Source organism: Mus caroli, unplaced genomic scaffold (genome assembly GCF_978045245.1).
Source record: "Mus caroli unplaced genomic scaffold, Mus_caroli_1 scaffold_2, whole genome shotgun sequence".
NCBI lineage: Eukaryota > Metazoa > Chordata > Mammalia > Rodentia > Muridae > Mus > Mus caroli.
In genome coordinates, this window is record NW_028227257.1 from 109,538,503 (window position 1) to 109,564,948 (window position 26,446).

Here is a 26,446-nt window from a genome sequence, read left to right on the forward strand (position 1 = left end):
CAATGTTTAATCTCTTCCACCAGTTTAGCTAACGTGAAAGTCCTGCAGCATTCTCAGAGATGGCCGTTTGAGAAAAGTATGAGGTTGGATCCCAGCCAATGGGAGAAGACTCAGTCAGTACTGTCTTAGATAAGAACCAAGCAAACTCCACATCCCATCCCACCCCCACCCTGCACCCCATCCCCACTGCTTCGCCCTGCAACCCCCACCCACCTCTCTCTCCTAGCTCTTCCCTTCTGCAAGCAGCACCCTCTCTGATCAGATACAAAGTTTCTAGAGACACATTAATGGAATGCAGTGTCTTTCCTTGAGACCTTGAACTTACCTCTATCATACTGAGGTTCCCTCCATGTTCTTGGTATTATATTTAGTGTTCCCTCGTATTTTCCTACACAGAACTTTACTGTTCTTTTGAGACACTTTATTATAATAAATTCCAAGGATGCAATTTATGAACCAAACAGTAGAACCCACTTTTCCATGGGTTGTTAAGTGCCTGGTCCTTTGTCTTACTGATTGGTCACTTGCCTGAATCCCCTGGTTGTATCTGTCACTTAAAGTACAGTCACCAGCCAATTTATATGTGATCACGCCTCCATAGTAACTAAATAAAAACAAAAGTCTACTCTAATTCCATGCTTTAAAACAAATGACAAAGATGCTTGGTGATAGTTTGGTTTGTGATTGGGTTTTTAAAAAATACTTGCAGTTAAATTTCACATGTGAAATCCTTTTATGTTTTCATTTGCTTTTTATGGAGAGGCCTCAGCATACTTTTTAAAAGACTTGTGTACAGTGGTTTGTGTCTGTAATCCCAGCATTCAGGGGACTGAGGCTGGAAAATTGCTACAAGTTGGAGCCTGCCTGGGCTTCACAGCAAGATGCTGTCTTTTTTTTTTTTTTTTTAAGTTGGTTGGGATGGGGGAGAGGAAAGAATGAACCAGTTTCTCACTTCTCACCTTTCCACAGGGGTATTTATAGCTAGGTAAGTGGGTCACTGGAATATACTCACATATCTGATTGCATAAACAGTGCTTGGAATAGAACCACGCTTCTCACCGTGCCACCCAAGGTGACTGGTTATCCTGCCATGTCACCCCCGCTTTCCTAGACATTCACGGGTCCATCTCCATAGTCATGCCTGATGCTTTCCCAGTGTGCAGCTCATGTCCAGGTCACAACGACAGTTTTCAGTGTCTTCCCGCCCTCTTCCTTCTCGTTTTCCATTGCCACCGTCTCAGCCTGCACCGCCATCTTCTTATGGGAGGAGTAGTTACCCTGATGCCTTTCCTACAGCCCACACCCAAACCCACCTTTCTGTTCCTCCCGCTTTCCCAGATAACACTAGCTGGCTGATCTACCATCTCCACCCATCAGTGCTAACCCACTGATACCACTGCAGCACCATGTCCTGTCCTTTCTCTCAGGAAGCCTTGGCAGAGGGGGGAGGGTAGATGTAGACGTGACCCGAATCTGGGTTTGAATTCAGGTTGCACCTGGTTATATTTCTGTTTCCTCATATAAAACAAGCAGGATTATAACCCTTTCACAGAAGCTTTGAAGAGATCAAATAAGATAAATATGTATGAAATGTCTTTTGTATGAAGCCTGACATCATACAATAATAATAATAAATGACAGTGATGACAGTGACTCCTATAGTGATTATGATCATGCCAACTGCTCAGACACCGTGAACCACCAAGAATTTTATTTATTCCTTCTCACTGCTCAGATGATTATAAATACCATATGATAACAGTATTAGAATCTGTGTGTATGTGTGTGTGTGTGTGTGTCTACTCTCTTGAGCCTGCAGATGTATTTATCGGTGTATGTGTGCATGTGTATGTATGTGGAGGCCAGAGATCAACACTGGATGTCTTCTTTAATTGCTGTCCACCTTATTTTTATGAGACAGGAACTTACTGACTGGGCTGTACTGGCTCTCTAGTGAGCTCCAGGATCTACCTGTCTCAGCTTCCACCCCTGCCTCATTGTTTCTTGTAGGCATCTCTGCTGCCTAGTGTTGTTGTTGTCAACTTGACACAAGATAAAGTCATCTGAGAGGAGAGAAGGAACCTCAGTTAAGAAAATGCCTCCATAGGATCCCAGCTGTAGGCAAGCCTTTAGGGGATTTTCTTAACTAGCTATTGACGAAGAAGGGCCCAGCCCATTGTGGGTGGTACCATCCCTAGACTGGTAGTCCTGGGTTCTATATGAAGCCAGGCTGAAGAAACCATGAGGAGCAAGCCAGTAAGCAGCACCATTCCATAGCCTCTGAGTCAGATCCTGTAATTCCCTCAGAGGTGGACTGTCACCTGGAAGTGTAAGCTGAAATAAACCTCTCCCTCCCCCAGGTGCCTTACTCACCCTGTTTTATCACAGCAGTGGTGACCCTCATTGAGTCAGTAAGCTATAGGGCATGTGAATATGGCATGTTTGGTTGTTTAGAAAAATGCCTCATTTCAGGAAATAGAGAGGTTGCATTCATTCCAAGAAGATACCCTCCTCTCCTTCTCCCCTCCTCCCCCTTCCTCCTGCTCCTCCACCCCTCTTCCTCTTTCTCCTTTGTTGTGGTTCTGGGCTTTGAACCCTGGGCATCATACATGGTATGCAACAAGAAATGTTGTTTTAAAGATTTATTTATTTTTTATTTACACGAGTCCACTGCAGCTGTCTTCAGACACACGAGAAGAGAACATCGGATCCCATCACACATGGTTATGAGCCACCATGTGGTTGCTGGAAATTGAACTCAGGACCTCTGGCAGAGCAGTCAGTGCTCTTAACCGCTAAGCCATCTCTCCAGCCCAAGAAACATTTTTATAGCACAAAACACTATGTTCTTATACAAAGAAAATAAATTCTGAAACTAAAAATACATAAAGCGAGAGATTTAAGAAAAGTGAATCTTTTACATCCTATATCAAGTTCTCTGTCGGTTGACTACGTGGCAATACACATCTATAACCCCAACATTTGGTGGGTTGGAACACAATCATGATGAGTTTGAGGTCAGCCTGGCCAACAAAATGAAATCTATCTCATATAAAACAGCAACAACAAAAGGTATCCTTCATTTAAATATAAGCTTACCAATATTTCAGAAATTGAGATAGCTTATAAGAAAAATAAAATTTAAAACTTAGAGAGGAACGAAATGTCTTAAAACTTTAAGGACCTGAGTTTGGGTCCTAGAACCCACATTTAAAGAGTGTGGTGGTACATGACTAGCCTCAGTGCTGGGAGTGTGCGGACAGTGGCTGGCTGGACAGTCACTCTAGCTAAACCATTGAATGCCAGGTCCAGTGAGATGCCTTACCTCAAAAAATAAAGTATAGAATGATTGGGGGAGATAGCTGATACTGATCTCCACATGTCCACATAAGAAAGCATACACATGCACACGCACGTGGACAGACCTGTGTGTGCATGCACACATTGCTGGCAGAGTGTCAAATGTGTGTTATAACAGGAACATCAAGTCCTTTTAAGGGCTGCCCTGTTCTGACGTTAACAGAGCATCAGTTAGCAGACATCTGTTAACAGAAAGGCAGTACGTTTACCCTTAGAGGAGCATACACCACATCAGCACTCAAACAGTCCTGCACTGGAATGTCCTGAGGATGTGGCTAGAGCAGCCATTTCCCAACAGCGGCTGGCTGGTCCCACAGCCAGATCTAAACAGAAAACCTGTAAGAGTGGCAGGGCAGCACTTAGCACCAGGAACAGAACACAGGCCTGACACAAATGAGTTCCTTTGACATGGAGTCAGTTTGTATCACATATGTCGGCCTTAATCTAGAGTGTGTGGTGGAGTCCCCAGCCACATGGGCTCTGCCTTCCCCACTTGTCAAATATGGCTTGCATCTTATTTTTTTTCCTTAATAGGGATCACATGCAGTGGTCTAAAGAAGAAGAAGACGCAGCTAGAAAAAAGGTAGAGGAAAACTCAGCCACACGAGTCGCTCCAGAAGAGCAAGGTAAGGCTGGCATCCTGTCCCAGCATTTGGAAGTTCTGAGCTGCCACCCCAGCCAGTCAACCCATTTGCTACCTTTGGTGGGATTCCCAGTTCTTCCCTCGTAGTGGAACCGAAATTAATGAAATAAATTATGTATTCACCCTGTAATTGGTCTTTTGGTAGTCATATTGCTTTTTCTGGGAGATATGCATATGGGTGGCATTTTAAGCAAGATATGAAAATATAACTTTAAAATTTCCTCCTAACTACGCCACTCTCAGTGTGTCATTGTGTATTTCACTTGCTGGAAACTTCTAACAAATTCATAAACTTTGAGTAAAAAGAAAACGTCATATCAAAATATTATTGGCCTTTTAGGATAAGGGAGTGCGTGTTTGTGAGTTCGTGCATTAGTGTGTATGTGTGCATATATGAGCAGTTCGGGGCACATGGGAGTCAGAGGTCAATTTCAAGTGTCTTTTTCTTTCACTCTCCGCCTGAGTTTTTTGGGGACAAGGTCTGTCACAGAGCCTGGCACTCCTGCTTCAGCTAGACTGGCTGTACAGTGAGCTCTCTCTCTGCCCCACCCCCACTCCCAGATCTGAGGTCACAGAAGCATGTCACCACACCAGGGACCCTAGCTCAAGTCTTCCTGCCTTCACAGCAGGCTCTTTCCCCACTGAGCCTCCTTCCCAGCCCAGGGTAAGGTTTTAATGGGAATCAAAAGCAGTTTTCTTGGGAGACTTTGTGTTTAGAGTTTAATTCAGGGACCCAGCTTGACAACTTCATAAATAGCTTTTGAAGTTCGTCTTGGGCTATTATTAAACTACTAGTAATTGACAAGTGTTGAGAAGGATGCAGAGAAACAGGAGCCCTTGTGCACATTTGGTGTGAATGGTACAGCCACTATGGAAACCATTGTGCAGGCTCCCTAAAAATTAAATATGGAGGGCCTGGAGAGATGGCTCAGCAGTTAAGAGCAATCACTGTACTGGCTACTCTTGCAGAGGACCCTGGTTCGGTTCCCAGCCCCCACATGGCAGCTACCGACTGCCTGTAACTCCTGTACCGGAATCCAGTGCCCTCGTCTAACCTCCATGGACAACAGGCAGGCATGGGGAGCACTTACATCTACTCAGGCAAGCACGCATACAAATAAAATGAATCTTTTTAAATGTTTTAAAAGTAGCACTCCCTATAATACATCAATTCACTTTAAAGATAGATCCCAAAAGATTCAAAGCACACTCTCAAAGAGATAATATGCGTTCCATGTTCATATCAGCAGTCTCTGTGTTAGGCAAGAGAGAAACATAATCAAACCACAAGTGTTATAAGACAAGCAACACTAGTAAATAGTGCCCTGTTGAATGAATGAATGAAAAGACACATAAGTTTAGCCTTAGAGGGAAGAACAGTTCAGTGCTAACACCTGAGGAATAGTGCCCAATGTTCGATGTTCCGAGGACATGGCATGAACAGCCATTTTCCAGGGCCTGTAGCTACCGTACCCTGAGGAATAGTGCCCAATGTTCGATGTTCCGAGGACATGGCATGAACAGCCATTTTCCAGGGCCTGTAGCTACCGTACATAAATGATAATGAAATGTGCTACCTGATGGTGATTGCCAAGGGCTGGTTGGGTGGAGAGTTGGAGTTATGTAGTGGGGTTCGAGTTAGAGTTTGCATTATGGAAAGAGTCCAGAGGTCTGCTTCACAACAGCGTGAACAGACCTAACGCCGTGGGAGCATGCACTTAAGAATGACTAAGATGCTCCATTTTATGTGCTTTTACCACAATTTTAAAAATGTCACACAGAAAAAAAAAATGTTTAGAAGTGGTCAGTGTCCTTCATAGTGAGTGACTCCTAGTCACTTTGCCTAACAGCTGTCCTCGCTGTATACCATTTTCTACCTTATTTTTCTTAAAATGACCTTTTCTTTAGGATATCGCCTGTGCTCTCTCCTTTTGGTGTGTGTGTGTGTGTGTGTGTGTGTGTAGGTATGTTCATGTGTACACGAGTGCACATGTGTGCATATGCATGTGGAGACCAGGGGGCAACCTGGAGTGCTCTTCCTTAGTTACTAGTCACCTTTTGTGGGGAGGGGGTCAGGCAGGGTTTTTCACTGGCCTAGGCCCCATCAAGGAGGCTGGGCTGGCTGCCAGGGAGCTCCAGGACCCACCTACCCTGCCTCCTCACCGCTGGGATTATTATGACTAGTCCAGGTAGCAAGTTTGCCGCTGGGCTCTCCATTCTCTGCCTCTCTGGTGCTGGGATGACACCCAGCGGTCATACCTCTTCTGTGAGTTCAGAGGAGTTGAATTCTTGCACAGCCAGCACCTTGTCCACTGAGCCGTTTCCCTAGCCTGCACCATGTTTTATAAAGTTTTATTAGGACACAGATTTGCTCATTTGTTGACATATTCTCTGTGGTTGCTTTTGAGATATTTGGTCCAAAGGAGACTGTAAATGTCACATAAATACCTGGGCAGTGGTGACACAATCCTTTAATCCCAGTGCTCGGGAGGAAGAGGCAGGTGGATCTCTGAGTTCGAGGCCAGCCTGGTCTACAGAATGAGTTCCAGGACAGCCAGAGTTGCACAGAGAAATCATGTCTTGAAAAACAAAAAAATAAAATAAAATAAAACAAACAAATCAAAAGGCTAAATACCTCTCAGGCAGTATATAGGAGGATTCTCCCAAAGCTAGAATTCTAGTGCTAGATTGACCAGATATGCAGGAACTCCCCAGGGAAAAACGCTTGCACTCCTCCCTGTAAGGCGCAGAATGAAAATCAGGAGAAGCACAGTTGAAATGATGTTAGCTTGCAGCTGCTGAAATCTGAAGCAAAGGTATCTGGGAAGGCTAAGAGAATGGGACAGCCCTCAGCCTTTAGCTGGCAAAGGAGCCAGTGCAACCAATCCTGCTCTCTGGAGTCATTGGTGGCCTATCGATTCCTCTGGCCTTGTTTGTTATTCCTTAGTGGTAGTTCCTCACCCTCAGCATCAGTGTATCCTTGGGTGGACAGGAAAGACGAGCCCCTGACCCCGGTGGAATTACTCTATTTCTATGGGCTCTAGCCGGACAGACCTGGGGTGGAATACAGCCAGGGATTGTTGAGGCTGGACTTGAGGGCTCATCCCATGGCCAGTGCTGCCTTCCATCGGCCAGCACCACATTCCCTCACAGGAGCTCTGTCACTGCTTCTGAGGAAGTATAACTTCAGTTCTTTGCCAGCAGCTGCGTGGACATATTTTCCACATTACTCAAGCTTCTGCTAGTGGCCTCCTGAATACAGCAGAGCCTCCAGCCTGAACAAAGTTCAACATTGTCAGTTGTTTTAATTTGCTTCCAGGAAATGAAAACTCATTCATGCTATTATCTGCACATTATCCTAATAATATGAAAAGGCAGGGATTTTTTAAAACTCCCTTTTGAATGTTTGTGTTCCGAACTTAAATAGAGCAGGGCTGATCATGTTAAAGTTCTCTGCGCATGGCCGCCCACTTTGTCCTATTTGAGCTAACAATGAACTTGAGCGCAGCTAATGAGGAGGTTATTTTAGAGCCTCAGAAACCGCAGTAAAGGAAAAGGACGGTTCCCACAGAACCATAGTGGGACCAAAATAGAAAGGTGGTGACGGGCCACTCCATAGAAGAGGAAAGGCAGAAGCAAGGAGGCGCTGGCACCACTCGGAGGTGCCTGCTTTGCCGTTGCTGTGACAGCCCTTTTTCTAAGTGTTTCTTCTGGCTACTGTGAAGATAAAGAACTAAAGATTCCATTTCAGAATGACTCAAAGAAGTAGAGATTTGTTCTGGGTCACCTCTGCATCCCGCCACTCAGTACACCGGGCGCCACGGTGTCAGGGGACCACTGCAGGAAAAGACTTGAGTTATACGTGGGATATCTTGTATTTAAAGCAAGGTAGTGAGTGCAGAGAGGGCTAAGCTCCCAGTGGGTAACAAGGAAGGAAGCTGTGGTCTGAGGAACATCACTGAATGGCAGCATGTCTCAGGGACAGCCACACAGCAGTCTCTGCTAGGATCACAGACCCCACTCAAGTCTTGGGTGAGGCTTCTCATTCGCTGTGTTATCCCTCTGATGAGTCAATATGGGTCAAGGTAAATAGGATCGTTCTGCTCTGCTTCCAGACTTAGTGAGAACCCGACAGAAGCTTTGACCTCGACACCAGCTTTCCTTATCTAAGAGAGTCCCTGAGTGTTTGAAAGAGCCAGAGCTCTGGTATCACAAAGAACCCCGTCTGCAGAGCACTGCAGAGCAGGCACACTGTTATTGATCCTATCTCCTTTATTAAGCCCCTGGGAGGAATACTGCTTATTCTTCCAGCTAGCCAACCCTGTCACATTTCTTCTGCTCCCTGTATGTCACTCTCCCTTCTCCCACTTTTCACCTATTGTCAGAGCTGTTGGTGAGAACAGAAGTTAGAAAACCACACTCACAATCTGAAAATAAGATTGCCTGCATGACAGATAACCACCTTTTGCTGTTGAATGACCCGGCCTCGTTTGCATAATGAGAATGTATAGCACCCAGGCTCCAGTTAGCAATATTTCCTTCAATTAGATTGCCCAGACTAATGACTTTTAATTCCATGTTTTCTTTTCCTAATTACTTTTCAATTTTATTATAGCTCATATTTCTTTTAAAACCAGGTTAACCCAGAGAAATAAAAAAGATATAATCAGTGTTTCTTGAGTAAACATGATTATATTTTATAATTTCCTTAAAAAGATCTCCAGTGTGCTATATGTCAGCTGGTTGTACAGCAAATGTAATGGTTTTTTTAAAACTTACTAACAACAGCAGCTGCTGTATCCACTTTAAAATATCTTTGTAAATAAAGTCCTACCTAGGGTAGGTTAGCTACATTAGGCAGCTGATGAAAGAATGTATCCTTGTGTTGTGAATACCTTACCACTGAAGAGAATGTTCTATATGAAGGGAAAGAAAAACAGAATAGTTAAACACCCTGTGCTGATAAATATAGCTGCCTCCAAGATGACTCTGGCTGCTAAAAGTTTCACGCAGTGCTCTTAGAATTACACTTTTAATTTTATAATTTTAAGCGTTTTCTTTTATTAGACAGTGAACTTCCTTCAGTGACATGTGGAAATTTCCAACTTTGAAAGTTCAGGTATTTGCGTAATTGATGTGCAAAAATAACTTTAAATTACTTTTTGTTACATAGCAACTTAGAATAAATTTTCATAATTCATATTATCACATCATATATTCCAGATACCTAAATGGCTTGATTTGGTTTTTCAGTTATGATGTGCAGGGTAATTTTGATGATCTGTGAGCTTGTGAGCATGTAAACGTAGTTAGTGTGCTATCTTTCTCTTCTGCTCAGCAGTCTAGAACATAACAAATGAAGAATTGAGGTCTCTCCTCACTAAACTAGGCTGAAACCAATTGCTGTATCCCTTTCATTGTCACTAGCATAGACCAGTTTGCTCTGGACAGCTAGCAACCTAGGACCACAGAAGAAAAAAGTGTTCCTCCAAGGAAAATCCGTCACTTAGATGCCTGTTAAAGTCAAGGCAGCCCAGCTTTCCCTACGCTGCCTAGACTGTGGTTCCTGGCCTGAAGCTGTGACAGTTAGCAGCAAAGTGAGCCTGACGTCTTTGTCGTGGTCAGAGAGTGGCACCTGTTGTTCCCTGCCATTGCAGGCATGCTTTCGATTCCAGAAATTCAATCCTCCACTGGAGGTGCTTCCTGTCTCAGGTCCATAATGATGATGAAGTCAGCTGTGCTTCTGCAAGGTCATGGAAACACCCTCAGAACTGCAGGGTTACCAGCATTGGTGGAAGACACTGTTGGGTGGGTGAACACACTCCAGCCACGGGTGCTGATCCTGCCTAGTGACTACCCAACAAACCAACCTGTACTCTTAGAGCATTTTATGGTTCTGTTGCTAACCATGAATTCATCCCGTAGGCTCATATAGCTTGCATTGGATCTCATGGAAAGAACTTGGTTTAATTGATTCTGTACTTATCTCTCTTTATGAAGGCTAACTCCAGCCAGCATTATTTTTACAACACTCCTGTACTTATTAAAACTTAGACTGGTTTCAACTTGGTGCTTTGTAATTGAGAGGAAAATAAGAATCAGAAGAACAGATTATCTCTGGGAGCACTTTTGAGGGAGCACATGTTAACTTTGTAGATGGTGCTATGTGATGGCCATGGTCCGAAGGCTCTGGAGTCTGACAGACTTAATCTAGGTCCTGATGCTGCCTGCCCTTCCTGGCTATGTTTGGGGGGGGGGAATCTTAAGCCCTTTGACATTGAATTTCTTGTTGTCTATCTGAAAGATATTGTTAACCCCAAATTGTTGTCTTCTCCCCTCCCTTTCCCATCCTTTCCTCTTTTATTTTCTCTCTTCATTGGGTGTGGCAAACCCAGAGGATAAAAATGAGGGTTCATGGGAAGAGCTCAAGTTTATTCAACGTCCAGAACACCGACAAGCGGGAATTTTGTGCTCTCAGGTCTCATGCCATGGTGGGCAGGGAAAACATCAGATTTGGGACAGTGACGTGAAGGGGAAGTGAAGAGGAGCAAAGAGGAGGAGGAGGATAAGGAAGGTGAATGGGGCGGCCGTGGCCAAAGTGCCGTGTGCTGCGTGTGTGTGTGTGTGTGTGTGTGTGTGTGTGTGTGCGCGCGCGCGTGTGTGTGGCGTGTCAGAATGGAACCCATTATTTTATGCTGTTAGTTAATGGGGAGAATAGGTCAGTGGGGAGGAGTGTTTGTGTTTCTCGGGGAATGACAGTTCTCAAGCACTTCCACTTCTTTATAGTATGGTACTTCTAACTCAGGCCACCTGCCCGGTGTGTCTCTCAGTAGGTAAATTGGATCACAAAGAACAGGCTTCCAGAAGTCTCTGTCAGCTATCTTAGTGCCAATTGGCTTTGGCTAACTCACCTGATGAGGAACTTCTGGCCTTGAAACATCCTGTTCCCAGAGATAAACAAGATTAGAAGGAGGCAGAATTCAGCTAGGCTAATAAGCAGCATACTAGGTAACTATACTGTTAGGAGTAAATGGAAAAAAAAAATCTAAGAAAAGCATTTGACATAGAGCCTAAAACTGTTTGTCACTGTTGGAGTGTTTATTTATTTGTTTGTTTGATTGATTTTTGTTTTGTTTGGAAAAACATCTTACTATGTAGCTCTGGGTAGCCTGGAACTCACAGTGGTGTGCTTGCCTCTGACTCTGTCCCTGCCTCTGTCTCTTGAGTCCAGGGATTAAAGGGGTACACCACTATGCCTAGTTAGGATTGAATTTAGGTGGCCAATGTGTTTCGTATTTGAATGTAGTAATTTGAATTACAGTAACATCATTACAGATTCATAATTGGTAAAGCTTGCTTTCCATAAATTCATATATAGAGAGACATATATATGGGGGGGTTAAACAGGCTCTACAGGTATGCTTATTCTCATCAAAGGAAGTTGGGTAAGGTGAATAGATCATATATATATATATATATATATATATGAATGATTCAGTGAGGGTGTGAGTATGTGGATATGTTACATGCATGTAAGTATGTAAGTGTGCAATTGCATACACCTATATGTGGGCATGTAGAAGCTACAGCAGGTTGGATTCTTCCTCTAGCACACTCAGCTTTATTGTCAATAAACCAGAACCTTGTTTTCTGGTTGGTTGGTTGGTTGGTTGTGGTTTTGTGGGTATGCCGCTTTACTAGCCGGTGAACTCTTGGGATCTGCCTGCCGCCATCAATGCTGAGGCGGCAGAACTGCACAGCCATGCAGGGGTTTTCCTGTGGGACCTGAACTCAGGTTCTCATGATCGCAGAGCAAGGGGTTACCCACTGAACCATGTTCCCAGCCTCCAGTTATTATACTTTATCTTTGCCAACAGTGTTGCAAAGGATAGAGCTATCTAATAATCGTTCTAGTACACTGTTCCAAACATGTATCCACCATGGGTGAATAGAAAGCAAATGTCAGAGTTGCCACTGGTATCTTAGCTATCACGTGAGCGTTTTCTCCTTGTTATCCCGTATGTTTCAGGGGTGAATAGAAAACAAATGTCAGAGTTGCCACCGGTATCTTAGCTATCACGTGAGCGTTTTCTCCTTGTTGTCCCGTAGTTTCAGGGGTGAATAGAAAACAAATGTCAGAGTTGCCACCGGTATCTTAGCTGTCACGTGAGCGTTTTCTCCTTGTTGCCCCGTATCTTAGCTGTCACGTGAGCATTTTCTCCTTGTTGTCCCGTAGTTTCAGGGGCTGGCCAGTTTGCTTCTCATCTCTAGGCTGGGCCTCTGCGTTATCCTTTCCTATAATACATAGTAATGCTTGCACATATTTTTGTGACATTACTCTCCTGGATTTCCTACTCCACCCTAGTTAGTTCTTAAGGGAATACACCTTGAGATGAGCCAAGGTGTAGTAGTACAAGATTCCAGCTGATGGAGATTCATCTCAAATTCACTTCACAAGTACCTGAGATCTGACTAAACGTGGGTCTTGTAAGCTTTAAAGGTAGGTCTTTGGGCTGCTTTTTCTTAGGAACAAAATCTTTATCTGCATAGAGAGAGTTACAAAGAGTTGGTTTGTTTGTTTTTTAAGACAAAGGAGGACAAGAACTGGTAAGAAATGTCTTGGGAAATCTGGAAGTTGTCTATTTCTCCTGAGTCTAATTTTCAGACTGTTGTTTTGTTGTCTTGCACCGTGCACAGGTGCATTTCGATTGTTAGAAGAGAACACAGAATATTTTCAAGGCAAACATACACTTTTGGATTAACCATAAATAGGCTTCCTTTGGGTAGTACAGGTGATAAAATGGGTTAGACTTAATATCACATCATTCCTTATAGTTGTAGGGACCCACAGTCTCTTCTCAGACTTAAATTCAAATAGAATATCCGCTTTATTTCAGCTGCTGCAGTGGACTCAGGAAGCCTGCCCACAAATGGGTGAAGGTCCATGTGGGACAAGGCTGTAAGGATGAAAATAAAGGGAACTGAGTGCTTCAGAGCAGTTATAAAGCTAGGAGACTGATTACAAGCAGCTGCGTGTTCATAGGTTGAGCCTCTTTGAAATATGAAGGGAGTCCCTTATTTTTTATGCATGGCTTAGCGCAATTTGGGAATTGATGCTAAATTCACATGGATCAAAACCAAACAAATTCTCCTTCAAACCACAGGTTTTAATTTTTTGCTTGTTTGTTTTTTTTGTTATTTATTTGTTTCCTTAAGGCGGTGTCCCAATTTGTACCCGGGCTGGCCTTGAACTCACAGTTGTATGCCTCAGACTCCCTCCCCAGTGCTGGCATTACAGGCATGAGCCATCATGCCTGGTGCTGTTTTATACCTATACTGGTAAGTATGTGCGCACATGTGCCTGCATGTTTGTGTACACATGTATTTCCTCCTCTCCTCCTTCCTTCTAGTGAATGGTGTACCGTACGTACTGCCCTCTGCCTTACTCTTCTCCAGCACTAACCCTTGAGAATTGTTACAGACCCATTAGGAAGCCTTTGCAGACTTTGAAAGCACTTTTAAAATGTCATGAGCCTGTCTGTTAGGGTAAGAGTAATTCTTAATCCATGGATTAAACCTAAGGATTAACCTTGTTATACATAATTGGAATCAAGAAATGGTTTTTGAATGAAAGACAGAGTGAACACGTTATTTTATTTAATTAACTGGCTCATTAACTCATTTGGTTTTTGTTTGAACTTGTGAACCTCCTTCCACCTCACAGTGCTAATCTTAAAGATATGTGCCACCATGGTTTATCTGAGGCAAGAGGTTTGCGATATAGTCCAGGCTGGCTTCAAATTCTCTATGTGTTTTAGGCTATCTCTAACTCATGATCCTCCTGCCTCAGCCTCCCAAGGGTTGGAATTTCAGGCCTGTGTTACTCTGCTTGGCCTGAATCATTTTGTTAATGCAAGAACATTAGAGATGGGGAGAAGCAGAAGGCTAAGAAATGCTGAGGTTATGAGAACATTGACCTAACTGTGGCCCTTAACCCTGCAATGACATCAGTCACTAAGGCCTGTCTGTTCAAGAAAGCATCAGTAATTCTCCCAGAGACTCCCAGTGGGAGAGCAGGAGGAAGAGATCTCTCTGGATTTGGGTCTGTGGTGGGGGATGAAGTTATGGAGTGGCCTCTACAAGTAGCTTCAGTTCCTTTCTTCAAACGTAAAACCAGGCACTCAGAGTAAGCAGTTACATTGAACCCCATCACTCTGAAGTCATGACTTTATAATTCCCACCTTCCTTTCTGATGGCCAGTTAGCACATTTGTCATTTTAAAGTGCATTTGTAGAGACAGACTGGGATGGTGTACTTTCTGTAAGAAAATTTAAAAACCACAGAAAATACTTGATTAAAAATATTTTTGCTAGGCCAAGTGTGTTAACACATACATGCCTTTAGTCTTAGCACTTAAGAGGCAGAAGATAGTTGGTTCCGGGACTCCGCCGGAAAAGTAGTCTGCACAGGTGAGAGTGTGCACACAGAAGCTGACAGCTTCTGGATGGAATGGACAAGTTTCTAGACAGATACCAGGTACCAAAGTTAAATCAAGATCAGGTTAATGATCTAAACAGTGCTATACCCCCTAAAGAAATAGAAGCAGTCATTAATAGTCTCCCAACCAAAAGAAGCCCAGGACCAGATGGGTTTAGTGCAGAGTTCTATCAGACCTTCAAAGAAGAGCTAATTCCAATTCTTCACAAACTATTTCACAAAATAGAAATAGAAGGTACCCTACCCAACTCATTCTATGAAGCCACAATTACTGATACCTAAACCACAAAAAGACCCAACAAAGATAAAGAACTTCAGACCAATTTCCCTTATGAATATCGATGCAAAAATCCTCAATAAAGTTCTTGCTAACCAAATCCAAGAACACATCAAAACAATCATCCATCCTGACCAAGTAGGTTTCATCCCAGGGATGCAGGGATGGTTCAATATACAGAAATCTATCAACGTAATCCAGTATATAAACAAACTCAAAGACAAAAACCACATGATCATCTCGTTAGATGCTGTGAAAGCATTTGACAAAATCCAACACCCATTCATGATAAAAGTCTTGGAAAGATCAGGAATTCAAGGCCCATACCTAACCATGATAAAAGCAATCTACAGCAAACCAGTAGCCATCATCAAAGTAAATGGTGAGAAGCTGGAAGCAATCCCACTAAAATCAGGGACTAGACAAGGCTGTCCACTCTCTCCCTACCTATTCAACATTGTACTTGAAGTCCTAGCCAGAGCAATTCGACAACAAAAGGAGATCAAGGGGATACAAATTGGAAAAGAAGAAGTCAAAATATCACTTTTTGCAGACGATATGATAGAATATATAAGTGATCCTAAAAATTCCACCAGAGAACTCCTAAACCTGATAAACAGCTTCGGTGAAGTAGCTGGATATAAAATTAACTCAAACAAGCCAATGGCCTTTCTCTACACAAAGAATAAACAGGCTGAGAAAGAAATTAGGGAAACAACACCCTTCTCAATAGTCACAAATAATATAAAATACCTTAGCGTGACTCTAACTAAGGAAGTGAAGATCTGTATGATAAGAACTTCAAGTCTCTGAAGAAAGAAATCAAAGAAGATCTCAGAAGATGGAAAGATCTCCCATGCTCATGGATTGGCGGGATCAACATTGTAAAAATGGCTATCTTGCCAAAAGCAATCTACAGATTCAATGCAATCCCCATCAAAATTCCAACTCAATTCTTCAACGAATTAGAAAGAGCAATCTGAAAATTCATCTGGAATAACAAAAAACCTAGGATAGCAAAAACTCTTCTCAAGGATAAAAGAACCTCTGGTAGAATCACCATGCTGGACTTAAAGCTGTACTACAGAGCAATTGTGATAAAAACTGCATGGTACTGGTATAGCGACAAACAAGTAGACCAGAATTGAAGTAGACAGAATTGAAGACCCAGAGATGAACCCACACACCTATGGTCATTTGATCTTTGACAAGGGAGCTAAAACCATCCAGTGGAAAAAAGACAGCATTTTCAACAAATGGTGCTGGCACAACTGGCAGTTATCATGTAGAAGAATTCGAATTGATCCATTCCTATCTCCTTGTACTAAGGTCAAATCTAAGTGGATTAAGGAACTCCACATAAAACCAGAGACACTGAAACTTATAGAAGAGAAAGTAGGGAAAAGCCTCGAAGATATGGGTACAGGGGAAAAGTTCCTGAATAGAACAGCAATGGCTTGTGCAGTAAGATCGAGAATCGATAAATGGAACCTCATAAAGTTGCAAAGCTTCTGTAAGGCAAAAGACACCGTCAATAAGACAAAAAGACCACCAACAGATTGGGAAAGGATCTTTACCTATCCTAAATCAGATAGGGGACTAATATCCAATATATATAAAGAACTCAAGAAGGTGGACCTCAGAAAATCAACCCCATTAAAAAATGGGGCTCAGAGCTGAACAGAGAATTCTTACCTGAGGAATACCGAATGGCAGAGAAGCACCTGAAAAAATGTTCAACATCCTTAATCATCAGGGAAATGCAAATCAAAACAACCCTGAGATTCCACTTCACACCAGTCAGAATGGCTAAGATCAAAAATTCAGGTGACAGCAGATGCTGGCGAGGATGTGGAGAAAGAGGAACACTCCTCCATTGTTGGTGGGATTGCAAGCTTGTACAACCACTCTGGAAATCAGTCTGGCGGTTCCTCAGAAAATTGGACATAGTACTACTGGAGGATCCCGCAATACGTCTCCTGGGCATATATCCAGAAGATGTCCCAACCTGTAAGAAGGTCACATGCTCCACTATGTTCATAGCAGCCCCATTTATAATAGCCAGAAGCTGGAAAGAACCCAGATGCCCCTCAACAGAGGAATGGATACAAAAAATGTGGTACATTTACACAATGGAGTACTACTCAGCTATTAAAAAGAATGAATTTATGAAATTCCTAGGCAAATGGATGGACCTGGAGGGCATCATCCTGAGTGAGGTAACCCAATCACAAAGGAACTCGCACAATATGTACTCACTGATAAGTGGATATTAGCCCAGAAACTTAGGATACCCAAGATATAAGATACAATTTACTAAAGGCATGAAACTCAAGAAGAACGAAGACCAAAGTATGGACACTTTGCCCCTTCTTAGAATTGATTGGGAACAAAACACCCATGGAAGGAGTTACAGAGACAATGTTTGAAGCTGTGACAAAAGGATGGACCATCTAGAGACTGCCATATCTGGGGATCCATCCCATAATCAGCTTTCAAACGCTGACACCATTGCACACACTAGCAAGATTTTGCTGAAAGGACCCAGATATAGCTCTCTCTTGGGAGACTATGCCAGGGCCTAGCAAACACAGAAGTGGATACTCACAGTCAGCTATTGGATGGATCACAGGGCCCCCAATGGAGGAGCTAGAGAAAGTACCCAAGGAGCTAAAGGGATCTGCAACCCTATAGGTGGAACAACATTATGAACTAACTAACACCCCTGAGCTCTTGACTCTAGCTGCATATGTATCAAAAGATGGCCTAGTTGGCCATCACTGGAAAGAGAGGCCCATTGGACTTGCAAACTTTATATGCCCCAGTACAGGGGAATGCCAGGGCCAAAAAGTGGGAGTGGGTGGGTAGGGGAGTCGGGGGGGAGGGTATGTGGGACTTTTGGGATAGCATTGGAAATGTAAATGAGGAAAATACCTAATAAAAATATTAAAAAAAAAAAAGGTAGAAGATAGCAGATCTCCATGAATTTGAGACTAGCCTGGTCTACAGAGCAAGTTCCAGGCCAGCCAAAGCTTCATGGTGAAACCCTGACTTTAAAACATAAATTAAAGTAAAATTATACATATATAATTTTAAATATATAATTAATTACATTAAAATAAAATTATATATATGTATGTATGTATATATATATATGTATATATATAAACATATATACATATATATACATACACACACACACACACATACATATATTTCAAAACCAGGCTGCAGAAAATAATTATCAGTTATTCTATTCTTCATAAAATGGAATGGCCAACTATTGACAAACAAACAGATTTTAAGTGTGGCTCTAAATATCTTGTATATTAATCTTTTGAAGAAGATGAGATGAACTTTTGTATTTTTAGCCTTATATCAGATAAGTGAAATTATTATAATAATATTAAAGTTATTAAGCTGAAGATACAATTAGTGATAAAAATCTGTCTTAAGTCAGTGTTCTACTGCGGTAAAGAGACAGCATGACCCCAGCAACTCTTAATAAAGAAAAACATTTGTCTGGGGATGACTTAGAGTTCAGAAGTTTAGTCCATTATCCTCATGGTAGGAAGGATGGCAGCATGTAGGCAGACATGGTGTTGGAGAAGGAGCTGAGAGTTCTACATCTGAATCAGCAGGCAGCAGGAAGAGAGAGTGACACTGGACCTGGCTTGAGGATCTGAAACTTCAAAGCTCACCCCCAGTGACACACTTCCTCCAATAAGGCCACACCTCCTAATTCTTTCAAATAATGTCACTCCGAACGAGCCTGTGGGGAACATTTTCATTCAAACCACCACAGTAGTATATTTACAGTAATGTTACTGATATGTATTATTTTATTTTATTTTTGTTTTTTTGAGACAGGGTTTCTCTGTGTAGCCCTGGTTGTCCTGAAACTCACTCTATTTACAACCTTATTTACAAGGTTTGTCTTGAACTCAAAGGAACTGTCTGCCTTTGCCTCTCAAATACTGGGATTAAAGGTGTGCACCACAACACTTGACTTACATATTTAATTATTAAAGGTATTTAGTTATCAAAATCGCAGTCAATAGTAAATAGAACTCATAGTAAAATGATCTTTTTTTTCTCTTTGTTTTAGTTAAGTTTGAAAGTGACGCTAACAAATACTGGGACACATTTTACCAGACCCATAAGAATAAGTTTTTCAAGAATCGTAATTGGCTGTTGAGGGAATTTCCTGAAATCCTTCCTGTTAATCAAAACACTGAGGAGAGAGTGGGAGAATCATCCTGGGATCAAGCAAGAAGCAGCATCTCTCGGACGCAAGGAACAGAAACCCATTGTCAAGAGAGTTTTGTCTCGTCAGAACCTGGGAGCAGAGGAGGGTCTGCTCCTAACCCCGACTTGGAAGAATACAGCAAAGGACCTGGGAAGACAGAGCCGTTTCCTGGTAGCAATGCCACTTTTCGAATACTAGAGGTACTGTATGAGCGTGTGTAGCCCACGCTATTTTATGAGTGGTCCAGACTGTCCAGGTGGGAAGATCAGATCTGATTAAATGCTTAGTGTACTTACGCGCATAAGTAATACTTCAGGGACTCATAACTTTAATCAGTCAAGTTTTAAGCTTGTGGCTTTAATTTCATCTATGTTACTTTTTTTTTCTTTTAATTTGTTGTTATTTCTAACTTAGAGGCAGTATTTAAGTCCTGATACATTTTTGGTCCAAATTTTTGCTCTGTTTTTAGCCCTGCTTGGGATGCAATAAAAATAAGCAAGGAGTTTAGTTTGCTGCAGTCTAGTGTAGACAGTGGTTTTCCGTTTTTGAACCTAAACCCCATCTTTCTGATCCTCAAGGTAATAGCTGTGGCTTACAGAGAATTTTCGGGTGAGGTCATAAGAGAAATACAGTTAGCCACAATCCCACCGACAGGCTGTTTAACCGCCTTTCCTGCTTTTGTTTAGGCTGTGCATGAGCCTTGAGACTTTGTGCTGTTCTGTTTAACATCACGTCATACGCAGTTTCCACCTTTAATTGTCCTCCGTAAACACCTCTGTGGCTGCGCAGTATTTAGTGACTCGGATATTATAATTTTACTTACCTGCTGTCACGCAGGGCATTTAATTGTTTCCTCAGGAGATGTCTTTGGGTATAGACTTTACCTGCATTTCCTTTTCCCATCTTAGGTTAGATTGACTAGTTTACAATATTTGGAATTTTTTTAGAGGTCTTAGAATCTGTTTTAAACTATATAATACCACCAGGTGTGGTGACACGAACACACAGGAAACAGAAACAAGAGTGTTAGACATGTTCAAGGCCAGCTCTCCCCCCCCCCCCCTCTCTCTCTCTCTCCCTCTGACACACACACACACACACTGGGGTTTGAACCGAGGGCCTTTCACATGATAGGCAAGAGTTCTACAATCCAGCCCATTTTCTGAGTTGCCCCGGTGTGCTCAGACTCACTGTGTAGTGCAGTCTTCTTGCCTCGGCCGAGGTCCAGGCCCCTTTTACCCTGGTTTGGTTTACACATTGCCCACCACTCAGTATACCTCACAGCTCTTCACCGAGAACCACACGTTCTTCGTTTGTATTCTGTCCGTTCCTTCCCTCTGCTGTCTATGAGTCCTTCCCTTTACTGCAGCTGCTGCAAGCACTTCCTTGCCACCTTGGTGTCCTGCCCTGCGTGGTTCACTTGCTGATTGAGTGAGAGGGGCTTTGGTGGGCACAGACTGTGAATGTCCCCACAGTCTGACGTTGATTGTCCCTCCTGTGCTTTGTTTCACAAGTTCTGCCACACCCAGAAATCCATAGAAAATCGAGTATTGTGAGAGAAATGCAGTGCGCTCACATTTGTTTATTCTCAATTTTAGGTTGGCTGTGGTGCTGGAAATAGCGTGTTTCCAATCCTGAACACCTTGCAGTGAGTTTTAAGTGTTTTCCCCTACACGGTCTTACATATTTATGGGAAGTTGGAAGGTTCTGGACATACCTTGTCATGCATATGCCAAGGGAGTTCTGATTTCCCATATAAACCATGACTAAAGCAAGTTTGAAGAGACGCGTTCTGAGTGACTAACATCATATGAACCCGGGAGCATTCCACAGCCATGGGTCTGAGGTAGATTTTAACTTGTGTTTATGTAGAAGGCAGAAGGGGAAAGAGCGAGAGATTGCCATCCCCCCACCAAGCTGTGCTTTGCTTAGCGTCAGACATGGCGTGCTCCTCCTGAAGACCAGATGGCACCTCACAGAGAGATGAGTTTGAAGAACATACCTCACACCTCGTCTGTGGTATCAACGTGCTGGGGCAACCCCAGGCACAGTCGCTTTGCATGTCACATCATTGTGCCCAGACCCGGAGCACTGACCTCAAGCCTCAGGGACATAGAAATAGATGAAGCTAACACAGATGTCCTTCTTACTCACCCTTCAGGTCCAGCAGTCTCACCTGGCTGGTTTAGTGTTTCTGTGATGAGGCAGTGCCTTACAAAACTCTACACCATTCACCACCTCTGATCTCTCCTAGTGCCTGCCTTTTTTCCTTCGTTCCTTCCTTCCTTCCTTCCTTCCTCCCTCCCTCCCTTCCTTCCTTCCTTCCTTCCTTCCTTCCTTCCTTCCTTCCTTCCTTCCTTCCTTTCTTCCTTCCAGTTTACACAAGAGCTTTCATGACATTTCCCCCACTAAAATCAACATAAGCTTATTTCAGAGAACTTCTGTCAGGGGAGGTAAGGGGTTCTCCCATCATCTGGCATAGCTACTGTACAATTCTGCATGCATATCTTTTAACTTAACAGTTTGATCTTTTAAACTTTCAATTGCAAAAATGGAAAAGCATTTGGAAAAGCAAAATGGCACCGTGAATGTTCATAACCCACCACCTTGATCAACAGTCATTAGCACAGTGCCGGACATCATGCCAGATTCAAGATATTCTCTGATCCTTCCTACACCTAATGGAACAGACAGTGCCTCCCTAATGTTACCTACTGGGCATTACTGTGGCCAGCCATGGGAGGTGCTGCCAAATGGAATAGTCTTATTACTCTTTTTGTATTTATTATCTTGACTCCTTTTTCCATCTCCTAAGATGTTTTCTATTCTCCTGTATCACATGACCAGACCCTTTATCCCAGTAATACTGGATTCTCTCTCTCTCTCTCTCTCTCTCTCTCTCTCTCTCTCTCTCTCACACACACACACACACACACACACACATACACACATTGGTTGAGTGGTTGTGTTACTCTATGAGACTGATCGCAAGGTATTACTAAACTTGTTGTTTTTAAATTTCTTAATTCTCTATTTTATATATTCCAGGTAACCTAACAGTATGATATAGCAAGAGCTTAATAAATTTTGATTATTAATCTCCAATTCCATATTAGTTAGTTGTACTTTGACCTCTGCTCCACCCCTTCCTCTTCCCCTCCTCCTCTTTTTCCTTTTTCTCCTACTCACCCTTTTCATCACACAAGGTCTTGCTCTATACATCAGACTGGCCTCAGCAAGATTCTCCTGTCCTCATCTCCCCTTCCTGGGATCACAGGTGTGCCTAGTAACATGGGGAAATTAATTCTTCTTTAAAAGCCAAACAATGATCAGCCTTCCAAAGGGAGAACTGGGCTTCCCCGCCCCCAGGTTAATAGGTTATGTTTTCAGAATGTTTTACCATAATTAGACCATTGGAATTGAGAGGTCAGATCGTTCTCCAAGGGTCATTTCATTCCTAAGCCTCCACCAAGACAGTTCTGCTGGTGTGGTGAGGAAGTGACTTGTACACCCTGTCACTGGGAGAAGAGCCAAGGCAATCAGCTGACTTTACAGAAAGACTCAGGAAAGTCACTAGGCGGTCACAAGGCCTCAGCTTGGGATGTCTCAGAGGTCAGACCGCCACCTTGATAGGACACATGGCACATGCTTTCCTTTAGCCGTTAGACTATTCTGGATCCGGTACATATTCTTCTGTAACTACTCAAAAGTAGGTGGCAGGCAGCCCTTTCATATGTGTTAGATGGACCAGAGTGCAGAGACATCTGAATTGTGTAGACAATTTTTAGAGGACCATCCTAGTTTTAAGTTCCTGAGAGGCAGATGCACGTTTTCAATAATAATAGTAATAATAATAATAATGATAATAATAGTAGCAGTAACAGTGGCTGTAATAATGGCTGAGTGTTCAGTGCTTATTCTTCTAAGCCACGAATCTTTCTACAAACCTCGCCCTCTGGATCCATTTAGCCCTCACAACTACCTTAATACATCACCCTTATCTCTATTTACAGATGGGGAAGCAGAGTTACAGGCTGAGACACCACCCTCCAGACACTTGGTAATGGTGGAGCCAAGTGTGAGGATTGGGCCGTCTGGTTCTGGAGGCCTTCCATCCCTAATCACAGATCACACATATGAATCTGAGTGCTGACTAAGCACATTTCATAAGCACACAGCTCTCAGTAGACCACAGGTCACAGTTACACGGATTTCATGGAAGCTTACCAAGTATCTGCTAGAATGAAGAACTAAGATACTAATATTTTTCCCTCCCTTCCCTCCCTCCCTCCCTTCCTTCCTTTTTTTGAGACAGAGGCTTACTCTGTAGCCCAGACTGACCTTGAATGTTGAATCTTCTTGCCTCTGCCTCCCAAGTGCTGGGAGTAGAGTCAGGAGCCACTATGCCTAGCAAAGTAACATTTTCAGAGGAAATAAATGAACAACAAAGCAAACCAAGCACTTCGATTTAGCACTGGTTGACTTCATTACCAAGTCCTATTTATTATACTGATACTTGTTAGGACAGATCGTAAGTTGACTGCAGATCCTAGTGCCACAGGCAAGGTTAACTACATGTGAGTATTTATCAACAGGAAGCCTCTAAGAGTGTAATTGAAGTCCATATGTTTGCTTGTATTTTTTATTTAGTTAGAAGTCCACCTCCCTGAAGTGCCTCTTGAATCAATTTAAGAGGCTTAGTTTGTGCTTCAGACCTCTCTTCACATCCTGCCAGGTGCCAAGTTCGGACTCTTTAGATCAATGTGATTATTGTACCTGGCACTTGATTCCCACCCTTAACCTTATGCCACGCTGGCTGTCAATTACCAATGCTAACCTGTTCCTGCAAAATTTGCAGGCAGACACTTTGGGATGCTGACCCTCTCACCCCTTTACAAATTGTAAGAAACCAGCCATGTCCCAAATTATAAAATCCACACGAGCCAGGCCCATATGTACACCTCTAGTCCTGGGTAATGACATCCACCTGTCCTTAGCAATTCAGACATTTTTCTAAGCAGCATGATACAAAGATTATTTGATGCCAGCATACAGAACATGATCCCCAAGGGCACTGGCCCACAGAGTTGGTAGTATCTGCCTGCAGTATCAATGCAGAGTCCAGCCATCATTCCTGAATTTCAGATAAAGGCCAAATAGAATACGTTTAAGTTGGGAGGCAAGATTTTTAAATAGGTAAATGTTCTTCTGTAAAATAAGTAAGTAAATAAATAAATAAAAGAATTTTTATTAGCATACTGTAAATAAAGAAACTGATTTTTCAAAGATGTTAAATCAAATTCACAAAGAAATGGCCAATCCAGGATTTCTGTATAGGTTCATTTGGCTCCTAAGCCCACAATCTCAGTATTTGATTAGGTAACTTCATATTCTCATGCTTGGTGTATACATTAGGTTCGTGTCTCGAAAAAAAACAAACAACAATAAATAAATATACACTAGGGTCAATAAATGCTTGATAATAACTTGAAAAGATAATCAATTATTTGTATGTTAAAATTTAATTTTCTTTCAAAATTGCATTTATTACCAGTATAAAGTTATATAAAATTATATGTGCTTCTGCCCTGTCAGGCTTCAGAGTATCTGTCTGGTAAGGGTCAAAATCCAAACAAGTTGTAAATAAGGAAGAATGAAGGACGCAGGGTTCTGAGGGGCCTGGAGAAGGCAGAAGTGGGCAGCTGCAGGACATTCGTGTGAGGGTAGGCTGAGAAATTTCCGCCTGAGTATGGGATAAGAAATAAGGCAGCAGCTCCGTCAACCCAGGACAGGAGCTTCAAAGTTCACCTGTAGTGACAAGTGCTTGTCACGCTGCCGCTCCTTTTCTTCTCTGGTTTGAACGCATCTGACTCTGGGTTTGGATGTCGTTTCTATTTACATAGGAACATTCCCGGATCCTTTCTTTACTGCTGCGACTTTGCCTCTGAAGCTGTGGAACTTGTAAAGGTATGCGTTAATACAGTCTTTAAAGAGAGGCATGGGCTGAAGAGATAACTATGTGAAGAGTGCTTGTCATGTAAGCAGGAAGACCTGAGTTCCTATCCCTAGCACATGTTAAAAAGCTGGCTTGGCAGTGTGTGCCTGTAACCCCAGCACTGGCGAGCCAGAGACAGGGAGATCCTGGGGCTTACTCGCCAATCAGTGGGCTCCAAGTTTAATCTACCTCAAAATACACAGTTAAGAGCAGTTGAAAAGGATAGCCAGTACTGATGGATGACCTACACACACACAGACACACACACACACACACACACGCACACATGCACAGACACATCCACAAACACTAACCCAAGTATACACAAACATGTATACACACACATACATTAAAAATAAAGGAGCTCGCCAGGCGTGGTGGCGCACGCCTTTAATCCCAGCACTTGGGAGGCAGAGGCAGGCGGATTTCTGAGTTCGAGGCCAGCCTGGTTTACAAAGTGAGTTCCAGGACAACCAGGGCTATACAGAGAAACCCTGTCTCGAAAAACCAAAAAAAAAAAAAAAAAAGGAGCTGGGTGTAATGGCACACACCTTTAACCTTTAATTCTAGCACTTGGGAGGCAGAGGCAGGTGGATTTCTGAGTTCGAGGCCAGCCTGGTCTACAAAGTGAGTTCCAGGACAGCCAGGGCTACACAGAGAAACCCTGTCTCGAAAAACCAAAAAAAAAAAAAAAAAAAAAAAAAAAAATCTATTTTGAGAGGCCTGGAGAGGTTGGCTTAGCAGTAGAGCACACTGGTTGTTCTTCCAAAGGACCTGGATTCAATTCCCACATGAGGGCTCACAACCGTCGTTTACTCCAGTTCCAAGGGATCTAACACAGACTCGATCCCAGCTTCCACATGGGGCTCACAGCCATCAGTAACTCCAGCCTCAGAGGATCCAGTGTCCTCTTCTAGCTTCTGAAGGTGCCGGTCACAGACATGCATGGAAGTAAAACACCTAAACACATAAAATTAAATACATATTTCTAAAAGGTCTAATCTGCCTTTGAAGTGATTGATTTTTCTGAAATGTTTCTGCATCGAGTGCATCTATGACGATTTTTGGCTGAGCTTTTACAAATTTCCGGAAGTTATTTCAACTGATGCTGAAGTATATAACTGATGCCTATGTAGGATGCCTGTTTTTACCCTAACAGTAGAAGTTGTTTTGAATTTAAGAGAAGTGTCATGACTGGGTAGATGGCTCAGTGGTTAGGAGCACAGACTCCTCTTGCGGAGGATCCGTGTTCAGGTGCCAGCACACATTTGAGGTGGCTCCTGCACACACATGCGTTCCTGTATGCACAACACGTTTCCTAGGATGGCACGGTGCTGATGGTGGGTTGATATCTGTCCTTCTGCTGCTGAGGCTGTAGACAAATCATGTGTAGTGTGCTTTCCCCTCATGCTGTCTATACATAGC

At 42.9% G+C, this 26,446-nt stretch overlaps 1 protein-coding gene across 1 annotated transcript in view; it reads left to right on the forward strand.

Moving 5' to 3' along the window:
• Mettl8 (methyltransferase 8, tRNA N3-cytidine) overlaps positions 1-26,446 on the forward strand; it is a 92,325-nt gene that overhangs the window by 55,978 nt on the left and 9,901 nt on the right. Inside the window, exons 3-6 of the mRNA XM_021152460.2 lie at positions 3,895-3,986; positions 18,886-19,226; positions 20,625-20,674; positions 24,930-24,993. Of these exons, the coding sequence (XP_021008119.1) occupies positions 3,895-3,986; positions 18,886-19,226; positions 20,625-20,674; positions 24,930-24,993 (547 nt within the window). The remainder of the gene's footprint in view (positions 1-3,894; positions 3,987-18,885; positions 19,227-20,624; positions 20,675-24,929; positions 24,994-26,446) is intronic.